Raw genomic sequence first — 12,442 nt, 5'->3', positions numbered from 1 at the left:
CAACAACCTGATCAACTCTATGCAAAGGAGATGAGTTGCACTGCGTGAGGAAAATGGTGGTCACACACACCAGATACTCACTAATTTTCGGACATCCCCTCAGTAAACAATATCTGAGAGAAATAGGCCTTTTGTGGACATAGAAAAAGTCCTAGATCTTTGAGTTCAGCTCATGAAAAATGGGGGCAAAAACAAAAATGTTGCGTATCTAATTTTGGTCAGTGAGGGCCTTTATAAATTCCAAACTCCTTGAAAGTTCACATGACAAATGAAACGACCCTGATGAAGGCATGATAGCCAAAAAATGTTTGAGCGATGAAATCCGCTATATTTGAGGAGAGTTTTACATGTTTTATGATGGATAACTTCATATTATGACAGATGGTGACACAGACTAGAAAAAATGATTATGTGACTGTGGCCACTTTGATTTCAACCCATTAATTTAGTCAGTTTAATTTCAGAATTCGTTTTATGTTCTTTCTTTAGTGCCATGAAGAGATGGCTAGGTTTAAAAGTGGATTTGTCCTCACTAAGCGGTGTCTTGCGGTTGAAGCAGCCATAGCTCATCTTTCAAAGGCCTCCATACTTGACTGATTTATATTCTTCCCTTAAGCCACCACATTCAGTCATCGGCTATTGTTTCAAGTTGGACTTCTCTGCGGAATATACAGGGCTGTAAACACAGCCCATAAAACATATTGAAGTCTTACAGTGCAGTGAGGTTAACGGGTTGATCTTGTGATTTGTCATGTGGTTATACAGTGTAAGTGCAGCTAAACCGGTAAAGAAAATCTCAAAATCTTTCAATTCTGCAGGTTTTTCCACTCTCTCGCTGGCAGACCAGATGAGTCTACTGCAGAGTGCTTGGATGGAGATCCTGGTGCTGAGCATCGTGTTTCGCTCGCTGCCCTGCGAAGACGAGATTGTGTACGCAGAGGACTACGTGGTGGACGAGGAGCAGGCGAGGATCTCAGGCCTACTGGATCTGCATGTCGCCATCCTGCCTCTTGTCCGGCGCTACAAGAAGTTGCGCATGGAGAAGGAAGAGTTTGTCACGCTCAAAGCCATCGCCCTCGCCAACTCGGGTATATTTATCCTCCTCAATTACATTGTTGGTCGCTATATGCAATGCAGCCAAACAATAGAACTTTATTTTAAATAATAATTGTAGTAGATCTAGCAAAGTTTCCAAATATACCAAATACTTTTTTGAGTTTTGGGGAAATGTGTGAACACATTAACAGTACTTTAATTTGATGGAGTCTTGGATTTTCCTGTTTGTTTTTTTCAACTTTAAAGCTTCTTAAAGTGAAAATGAAAGGAAGCATACTTTAGAAAATATTTCAGGGCTGACACTGTAAAACAAAGACTGTGTATATTAGATTACTTTTGGTTTAGGTACTGGGCTAAACAAGAACTTGTATTTTTATTGCAAATATTGTATTATCTTATTTTTCTCTGCAAACACAAAGGTGTCATGAGCTAGACATAAAGGTACATCTCTACGTTAAATCTTACAAAAATCTAGATAGTTGGCATTTAATTAAACCTAACAAAGAAATAAAGCAAAAAAAATGTCAAGTGATTGTCTATATCTGGTGAGCCGATCACGTCCATGCTGAAGGATACCTGATAAGAGGGGACGAAAAGGTCAGGAGCATAGTCGTTTAATTCAACACTCTGTGTGTGTGTGTGTGTGTGTGTGTGTGTGTGTGTGTGTGTGTGTGTGTGTGTGTGTGTGTCTGTCACATTGTGCTCTCATTCTCTCCATCTCCATAACAGTGGCTGCCAGCGCGCCACAGCCGAGGGAGATATATTTAGCATTTCATTAGGAAAACAGGGGCTGTCAATAAAATGTGTTAAGTGGAGTGGAATGAGCATTGGGGAGCGACGGGCCTCGTTTGTTCCAATGTGAAGATGCTGCGCCCGTATCGACAGTTTGCTTTTCATGAGACTGGGCCTGTCCCCCCACTAATCAATGCCTGTTAGGAGTCTTTTCTCCTGCCTGACTGAAAAATGAAAAATGCTGAGCCCAGAGCTTTAGTCTTCTGATGACAAACTCTCCATGGGAGAGTGGAGAGAGGGGAGGATAAATGGGATCGGAGAGTTGGAGGGTAAGGGGGGTTGATGGAAAGACAGTGATGTAAAGGTAAGGGAGAAGTGTGAGAGAGGAAGGCAGGGGTTGAGAGGAAGGCTCAGGGAGGGCGAAAGGGCAGCTTTGGCTCGTTTGAACACAGTCTCAACTTCGGCTCCTGGGGTCCTGTGGGTGTGACAGCTGTGGAAATTCATGGCCATTGATTTTGTAATTAGCGGAGTATCGACGGGATTGACGCCAGGCTGCTGACGGATTACATGGAAATTGTTTCTTCAAAGTTATTTTTGCATTCCGCCCCTAAACACCTCAGACGCACGCACACACACACACACACACACACACACACACACAACACAGGAAAAGAGACGCTCTCCCTGTGCTTTTACACACATTTCTCACACACTGACACACATTTGAAAACACATTCCTTCTGCGATCTCCCTTCTCCTCTGTCTCTGCTTTACAATCACACAACAAACACACACACACACACACACACACACACACACACACACTCACACTCACACAAACATAAACACACACACACATATGTTCACACAGCCAAAGGAGGATCAGATCAGTATTAACATGAAGGTTTCAAATGAAGAGAGCTGGAACACATGTGCGGTCCACATAGCCTAGTTAATTTCCCAAGATAGAAATGCAATTTACACAGAAGGCGACTGGTAAAAGAGACTTAATCAGTCAGTTAGGAACATAATTAGCCTTGTACTTTCATTTTTTTCTGCTTAATTTACATGTTTATACACGGTCTTACTTCACTCCACAACTTTCATGACACATAGCAGAGCTGATCTAATTCCCTCACACACTTCAATCAGCAGCCACATTTGGATAAGCTACAGGAATGCAGTGCGTTTATAGGACGAGACGAGTCGCTCTTATTCTTAGATATACCAAGATGCATTGCTTCAATTCAATTATAATACTGAATTGAATTACCATTTTGCCTTGCACAATTGTATCTATCAGTAAATGTTTTGTGGATATGATACATACACAGATTAGGCCAGACCCTGTAAGTCTGTGCAGTGAAATTGGCTGAAAGCAAACCACTGCTTGTCCATTACAACGCTCTCTGTCAGCTTGTCCTTTGGAGGACAAGCTTGTTTTTTTTCCCCCTGACTTGTAGACTTGTATATACAGAGCAGTTTTTAATAAGTCTCAACTGGTTTTATTTTAGAGCCTATACATAAGGGGGCCAACTGCTCTTTCTTATGGAAATGAAGGCCATCTGCCGCCATCATTCAGCTGAACGATATCCTAGTAATGCAGCCATCTGAATTCATTAGCAGGGGGGATGTATGTGGTCCATGATACCCAAAGAAATGAATCTTTTTCCTGTCTCATCGTATATTTATACAGACTTACAGTACCTCTCCCTCTCTCTCCCTAGAGTCCTGGCCATGCATAGGCATTTATTTAAGGAGCGTCATTAACTACTACCAAGAGAAAACCTTTCTCCAAGATTGCATGTTTGCAAAGACAGGCTGCAGAATGTAAAGGCAGCCAATGCTGCTGCAATACACAAAGCTGTTGTTGCATTTGTCAAACTGCAGATCAATACAAAATGTTTGCTTTTCATTTAACACATTTATTAGTTATAGCTTTGAAGTATGAATAACAATCTTTTCTTTTTTCCTTCCATCCTTCCCTTCCACCCATCTTGCTCCAGACTCCATGCACATAGAGAATATCGAGGCCGTCCAAAGGCTCCAGGATTCTCTCCATGAGGCTCTGCAGGACTTTGAAGGCTCCCAGCATCCTGAGGACCCTCGACGGGCAGGCAAGCTGCTAATGACACTGCCCTTGCTCCGTCAGACCGCCACTAAGGCGGTTCAGCACTTCTACAGCATCAAAATGCAGGGCAAAGTCCCCATGCACAAACTATTCCTCGAGATGTTGGAGGCCAAGGCTTGACACCTGGGCCAGATGTTTGAAAGACAGCAGCATCACCCAATGGGAGGCGAGGGTCAGCCCATCAAAAATAAAGGTGGTGTGCCAATTGACAGTGAAAGGATGAAGCTTGGACTACTGAGTCATGTTAACACTTTTAAATGGTAATACACATAAAAGAAAAAGGGACTTGAAATAGTTTTGAATAGGGGGAATAATAACTTGATTGACATGGGATCATGATAATGTATATAAAGATGTTGTGTACAGAAATCAGGCAACCGAGGTCTTGTTATAACCAGAGACCCAATGCTCTATATCACCTGAAGCTTCTGTGAATTTGTTTATCTTATTTTCATCTCAAGATGGAAGTGTGTCAATATAAATGTCCTGAAGAACTGTACGGCTACGTAGCCACATTATGTGTTTTTGGTTCTTTCTTCCATATTTTCTAATCTCAGTTGTTAAAGCAATAGTCTCTAACTGGTCTACATATAATATGTGTACTGTATATTGTGTGAAATTGCACTGGGAGGGTGGTGAGAGAATTGCTAGACATATTCTTATATTTGTCATCAAAGAAAGCGGTACCCGCCATGTAGGACTCGATTTTCCTTGTAATGTATTTACCTCGTAGTAGCTTCATTGACTCTGCGGTTAGAGTCAACTTGGTGCTTACAGAAGGACAATGGTTGGCTGGCGATCAGAGTTCACAAAGAGTTTGCACTAAGCATCTGTGAATAATGTGGCAATAATGGGGATTGTAATAGCAAGCTCTGTCTGGTAGCCTCTGAGTGTCAGTCAGTGGTTTTTGCTTATGGACACTAAACGCCCTCCTCACTTCTTTCTGTGTTCAGTGTCATACAGAAATATTGGCAACTAAGCATACTGTGAAAAATACACATGATAAGCTAATATTATGCGCTGAGAATTTTAAATTATGGCTTGTTAAAACATTTATTTTATTTAAATACGTAGGTACAATAACCGCAACATCTATGCAATTTAATGCAATCTAAAATGATGTGTATTTAACCTCATAGGCCTGCAATAAATACTACCTTTGTAAAGTTTATAATGTTCAGTTTGTGTCACATAGGTGCTGATTCAACTCTCTGGCCGTTTTTCAGTCCATAGTTTGTGATGGTGCGGTATTGGATTGCATTATATTGTATAGGTTTGCTTTTTCTAATTTCCACACCCCTTTGTTTAGGTTGTATGCTCAAACAAGTGTCACTATATTGATAGCATTAATTCCACAGCTGTCACATTAGTCCTTTTGTTTTGTTTTTTGTCAAAGTCTTGTGTGATATGGTCTGTATGATCGCATCTAAACAACTTTTTTAAATATTTTGTTCTCAGTGTGGACTACAGGTTAAACATTGTGGCTCTGAGAGAGTATATTTTGAGTCTTTTGTTGCTGGGCATTAAGATTTCCAACTAACTGAGAATAAGTGAGGGAAAAAAAACTCAACAAATGGCCCAACGTCTTTATAAATGGATTCAAAGTGGGCATAATCTTTCCCCTTTCAAACTATGTCAGCTAGGCCAGAATTCCCCCGTACATTAACGGCCAATAGACGTTTTTGCATGCAAGTAGACAGAACTGCCACAGCTTAAGTTTGACAGATGTCTCCTTTTTATCCTTGTGATCCATTTGAGTTTCAAGATGGCAAGTTCAAATAAAACTAATCCCTTTTTTTTAAAACTGAGGGTTTTGAGTCCCTTTGTCTCCTTGATTGTTAAAATTTAAGACGGCAGCCTTTTAAAACTGTTTGCTAGACTTTACTGCAGGTTTAAATTTTTAAATGTGACGATATAATGACACTTGTGTTTCTGAGAACAACTTGAATTACTCTGCATTGAAACAGAATTTATCAGACCTCAGATTACGGCTCACTAATGTTCTGTATTTTCTGACAAATATTTTTCTCTTTTATCTTTGATGAAGGAGCCAATTGTTTAGACGGGCACTGTATATTCATGTCTAGAAACAATGACACTGAGTTGTGTGTAAAGTCTGTGTACTTCAGAAGTGATAGTAAACTTGTATAGGGTAATATCTAACAATTGTAAGCCAATTGCCAAATTATTCAAAGAAAGCAATCAGAATAATGTAATAGTTATACACGTTACCAGTAGATCAAAATAATACAATAAGCAGCTGCTCTTAGGATTTTAGTGAGACAGATATTGTCCCTTATCTACACTTTAAAAGCAGTTGTGTTTCAAAAGTGTTATCAAGTGCCATTAGCTTCTGCCTAGACGAGAAGAATACATAAAGCCAAGCCACCAGTAACTACAGCCAGTTTCTACACTTGAAATGATCCCCACTGGAACAGACGCTATTGATTCACTGTAATGTAATGCATAGATAATTCTAACCCAATACCGTAGAGAATACAATTCCCATGATACACTTCCCCAAATGTGTAACCAGCTAAACCATCCCCAATTGAAAACCAGGGGATGGATAACTGCTGTACAGTAGCAAACCAAAGCGTAATGTCTTCTAATACTTATGAAAACTGATAAAACTGCATTTTGAGCCTGATGGATGCTATTTATAGTATATTATTAATGGTTGTACCTTCATTCTGCTGCTCATCCAGCTGTGCATCATTTCATTTTCAGCATCCTCTAAACCTACGATGGTGTTAAAAAAACTTTTATTTTATCTAAAATAAGTGATGTTTTTAATATTACCATGGTTAAAGGAGAGTGCTTTAAATAATAAGTACGTTCTTACCCATTACTTCTCTTCTACACTTACCTTCGCTGTGCACTTTGAAGACTGATCACAGTTAATTGTTTCCCAACTTTCCCTGCTTCTCAAATTAATATTAGAAAATAAAAGAAAAATGCTTAATTTATTTCAAGAGTTCTAAAATGGTTCTACTGCATCCAATTAATTCTAATTGTCTCAGCTGAAATTCTCAATAGAAATGGAGCAATTAAATTTCTGCTTTGGCTCTACCTTGGGGACGAGAGACATTTTATTTCGGTTGACAGTGGGGAGGGTTTGTGTAAACCTTTGTCGATTTCATGGGTGTCTGTAATAGTTTCATAACAGACGATCACTGGGCTATGCAAGGCAAATATGGCCACCCCATGTGTTGTGGAGCATCAGACATTTAGTTGTGCTTTGTTTACAATGTGGACATATTGTACAGATGGTGTACGCTGCAAAATCTATTGTGCATATTTCACCATACTATACTGTAGTTGCTGTGCATTAATATAACTATGATCGTTGTTTTTTTTTCCCATTTAATGAATTTCCCATGATTTATCAGCAACTTCAACACACACACTTAGAGCCCACCTGAATAGCTGCGTAATATAAATCACTGTAATGAGTTGTGAGTCCGTTATATTTGGTCTAAGGTGGGATGTCTTTTTTTTCCTTTCTGTGTCTTTGTGTCTCTCAATGCTGAAACACACACTCTATGTTATCATCATTTTGGTTCAGCACAGCAGGACGTATAGCAAGTGAAATAGTCTAGACCCTATACCTCAATTCATATTTTGAAAATTACACTGGGTTTGGAAACGGGCCATGGGTTCCTCCTGGGAATTAGTGGCACAGAAATAAAGTGACATCACTGACTGGGTATTAAAAAAAATGTAGATGAACCTGCTGCAATTGGGGAACACATTCCTCGGAGGAGAAAGCTGCTTATTCGCTGTTCCATTTGCGGACTTATCTTATCTCCATGCACTCAGATGACGAGATTTACATAAAACATGGAGGAACCTCCCTGGCCGTCCCTGGTCCGCAGTGTATAAAGGACCCTGCTAGATGTATGTACTATAGACGTGATTACCCAAGAGGTTTACTCCCCTTAAAAGCAATATGTTAGCAATTGTGATATATGAATCAATTTAAAAGGGAGCTTTGGCTCATAATTATAAACTTACCCTATGCTTGGAATAGTACAGGGTAACTATGCACACACAGTCCTGGGGAGATATTAAGAAAAAATGTAAATTAATTTGGGATTAACAAGCAAAAAGCCAACCACCACTGGGTTTCACTGGACAGTATTGTGTGACATTTTCTTGTGTTTTGTTTGTTGTGTTCATGCCTAATGTATCCATGTGTAAATATATGCTTTTTTTGGAGTGAGTCAGATCTAAGAGTGCACTGAATGTACAGTGACAATAAAATCACATGGTTTATGTAATCACTGCAATGATTTCTTTGAATAACTTCAAGTTAACGAACATGAGAAGAAATATATCTTCAAAACATTAAGTTTGTACCATATTTATTGATCCATTTGACTTAATATATCAAGATAACAAGATCCTTTATGGATACCAAAAAAGAAAATCCCACACTGCTATCTTGTATGTTGTACATGAACGTGACGTGTAATGTTTCGATCACAGTGGTCTTTGTCAGATCCTAACCCCAACCCTCGGTCCTGAGGAAGACCTTTGTGATCTTTTTTTGTACAGATTGTTACCCAGCATCTACAGAGATGCTTGGATAGATGTACCTTGTGATGACTGAAGCCATGGATTCCCTCAACAAAACTGTATCCTTGAGTCTATAAAGCATTTTGCACATCAGTTTAATAAACTCTAAAATATGTGACTATACCAAATAAGTAAAATACATATATATTTATATATATATATATATATATATATATATATATATATATATATATATATATATATATATATATATATATATATATATATATATACCTAGGCCGGTGTGGAACAATACTGATGTTTTTTTTTTACTTTTTACAAGTAAATACAATTTAAAAGTTTTCCCCCTTCAATGATAATACTGACACTATATAATATAGCAAAATATATATTTTATTGGAAATTTTCACATAAGAAAATATGCAGAGCTTTGACATTACCTACAGTAGATTAAAGACTCAATTAAAATCACATTTGCACTTTGATACACGCTCCAAAAAAATGTATTTGGTTATTATACTGTAAAGAAATGTATAGACTATATAACATTTCTACATACTGTAAAACTTTCACAAACACTTTTGTGAAATTTCTTTATTGTATTTGCATTTTTTTAGGTATTGTTTTTCCCTTCAACAATAAGTCATTCCCTTCAAAGCATAAGAGGCTATTAGTTCCCCCAACTTGAGCTGTTACTTTTTGCAACTCCATATCATCCAAATGTTTTGGCGAACATTTTTTATTCAATGGTTATCAACAAAATAATAGTGAATGCCATTGTCTTCATGCTTTCATTTGACACATCTATCAGTGTTACAGTACAGCCCTGTCCTGATCTCAGCATATTAAATGTACAGTCAAATGGTTCCTAACGTGACCAATCATGTGTGCATCTGTCTGTGTGCACTTTAGCAAGAGGGTGCCTTGGGGTGTAACGGCATCCTCCTGCCCCGACTGTCAGTTGGTTCGCTGTCTACATGATGTCCCTTTTGACCTTGCGTTGGCTACAACACGGGCTGAATGCACATCTGACACATCTCTGTTCCTTTGTGGTGCAATCCTGTGGAAGTCATTTCATTTACTAGGCTTTCAACTTTAGGGGTTGGGGGAGTAAGTCTGTGTTTAATCAGCCTGCCACAAACCATTCCCTTAAACACAATCAAACATGATGTCCAGCAAAAACATCTCTCAACAGAAGATTGAATTAAAGAAATAAATGGACTTGTCACTTTTTCATTTTTTTATTTATTCTCTTGGCACGGCTATGCCCGCCACTCCATATTATTGCTGGCAATAACAACTGTGTATTAACTTGTGGACTGGTCTGCACAGTACGTCAGCAATACCGGTACGTTAGTATAGTGAATGTAAGTGTCATCCATTGACACTTAACCCTTATGCATCATTAGGAACTTTTTTTGGCGGTGTTAATTCATGCAGTATGTCATGCAATTTGGCAAGGGTGTGAGGTTTTCTTTTCAAATTTTGGAAGAGTTCAACTTCCTCTCCTATAATTATAATGATAATTATAATAATAATAATTATAATAATAATAATAAACAACTGTGTAGCCAAACTACAGAGACATTCAGCCTGACCCTCAAGGACAAAAATTTCCCCATTGAAACCCAATTAAAATCCGCCAACGATTACAGCCTTTTGACGCAGACATTTTTGTCTTCTAAGGATGCCAGAGCAACTTTTTAAAAGGGATGCACAAGGCTTAGGGCCGCTAAAAAACACTGAAGAAAAAACTGCAAGAAAAGAAAGAAAGAAATAAGATCACATAATTACTTGTCTCATACAATACTCATCATTGCAGCTCTTTCCTCGTAGGATTGCGAGTATTTCTTTCTGTGTTTTCAGTAGTTTAGGAGGGATTTAGAGCATGGCCCACTGTCCTCAGAGTAACTTTCCATCTTGTAAACCATGTTTTATTCTCCTTAAATCGTCACCAGTCGTCGGGCCTGCCGGTGCTTTAGAAGGGGCATTGACACTGTCACACTGCGGTCTGTTAATCAGGCAACCTTGTTACCTTTCAGAAAATCTATGATCACACTGTTAGTGCAACCTTGTATTGTCACCACTACTACCATACACTCACACTCCTTTCTTTTGCCTCATATGAGGATTATTCAGCCGCTGAGGTGAGAGTCCACCGAAGAATAGGCTGTAAAGTGTCAGTCATGGTTACCCAGAGTGGTGTTGTCTTAGACAATGTAACTAGGTGAAAGTGAGGGAAGGAGATAGGAAACCATCAATATGCTTCCTGTGTGAATTGAAGAAGGTCATGATTTATGGCTCCCGGCTACAGCATACATACATGCTGAATCTACTCTTTTTTTCTCTCTCTGTCGCCTGGCTCAAGGACAGGTAAGGGTGCCTTTCTCTGCAGCTCATCACCACCACCATGCAGTCTGTGGCACTTTGTGATAGACAGCCATGAGAAAGGCCAGTGTTTTTTAAAATGAATTGAGCGCCATCTATAGGCAGCCACACTGACTGAGTGACGGTACTTCTGGAGTGCAGAGAGTGCAGAAAACAAACAGGTGTGTATTATAATGGTGCACTTCACTACCTGGGATACTCCTCATCCACTCCTCTTTAGGGTTGTCATCATCTCATCAGTCACGTCCATCTTTCAGTCTCCTTCTACTTGGGGACGCAGACAGAGATGGGACAGCTGTGGGTTTTCTAAGGCCTCACAACAGCTGCAAACCCTGCATGGCATTGCATCTGTTCAAGTCTTGCAGCACTATGGCCTGTCTCTCATCTATAGCAAGTTACATTACAGTTCATAGTGGGATTCTCTCTGGTCTTACCCTATTAACCAGTGAGCAGATGGAAATTGTATGGTAGGGTGTGTGGCCTGAAAATGGACTTGCAAGCATCTTGCCGTCTTAAGCATGCATCTTAAAATGGGACAATTTAAATAGGGCCACATGAGAGAAATCAGGACTCGGCTGTAAATTCATTCGAGGTGGCACAATGAATACCATGAAGTCCACTCTGAATCTTAAAGTTTATTATTTATTGGGATGATTTATTATGTCTGGGCGCCTCTGACGTTGTTACTTTGCCTTTGGAGGAAGCCAGACGTAACAAATGGAGCACTCATTAGCATTTGACCTCCACATTATGCTTTGTTTACCTGCCTTTCCTCACCTCTATATCTCCTCAGACAAAATCAGGGCTTTCATAGAACGCCGTGAGTGCGACATAGTTTTGTTGCTGGGCGGCAAAGGTAAGTACCACATTTGCATTGCAAGATTTCTCAAACAACTTGAGCATGCAGAAACAAGGGGTGGGGGGGGAGATGCTCTGCTCCTCTGGGACGTAGCCACTCCCAGACGCTGTCGTCTAGGCTCTGGAGTCCTGACAGCTGCTGAAATCCCCAGAGATGATCGAAAGAAGTATGAACAAAAGTTACAGTAAAGAGTCACAGGCACATTCTGTTGTGTTTGGATTGGAAATTTTTTCTACCACTAATTGCTTATGGCAAGAAATGTCATGAATGCCTATATAACATGGATGGAAAGTGCTTTTCTTCACCCGCGACAGTGATCATCCATTATGGTTGCAGAGCCATTAAAACAAAAAAACATTCAGCAGTTGCAAGTTTAAATAGGTGGTTTACAAATAACAAATGAAAATTGTATTAAAGGCATTATAGTGTACGTAAATAAGCTGTGCCATGTCCGATGTTCAATCAAATATCATATAATCATACCAGAAAAAGAGAAGACACTTGATAGAAGCTCCAGGAAACATCAAATCAACTGAAAAATGTATTAAATGTAGCTGAACAACTACTTTATCTATAAAAGATAAAGAAAAACATCATTACAATTGCAATTATATGCTCTGTGCAATATTAACATTTCCACGTCTCGTGGGCGGGCAGGTCATGCATACAGTATGTGTAAAGAGAATCATAAGCAACAAGCAATGGCAAATTGGAAAACATCCACGAAAATACAC

At 39.3% G+C, this 12,442-nt stretch overlaps 1 protein-coding gene across 1 annotated transcript in view; it reads left to right on the top strand.

The window, feature by feature from the left end:
- The window catches only part of esrrgb (estrogen-related receptor gamma b), a 37,670-nt gene extending 29,668 nt beyond the window's left edge, over positions 1-8,002 (top strand). Inside the window, exons 6-7 of the mRNA XM_032542920.1 lie at positions 819-1,088; positions 3,795-8,002. Of these exons, the coding sequence (XP_032398811.1) occupies positions 819-1,088; positions 3,795-4,039 (515 nt within the window). The 3' untranslated portion in view covers positions 4,040-8,002. The remainder of the gene's footprint in view (positions 1-818; positions 1,089-3,794) is intronic.
- The last annotated feature ends 4,440 nt before the right edge of the window (positions 8,003-12,442 follow it).

This window comes from Etheostoma spectabile, chromosome 18, assembly GCF_008692095.1.
Source record: "Etheostoma spectabile isolate EspeVRDwgs_2016 chromosome 18, UIUC_Espe_1.0, whole genome shotgun sequence".
NCBI classification, from domain to species: domain Eukaryota; kingdom Metazoa; phylum Chordata; class Actinopteri; order Perciformes; family Percidae; genus Etheostoma; species Etheostoma spectabile.
This window is presented reverse-complemented; position numbering and strand designations above follow the sequence as displayed.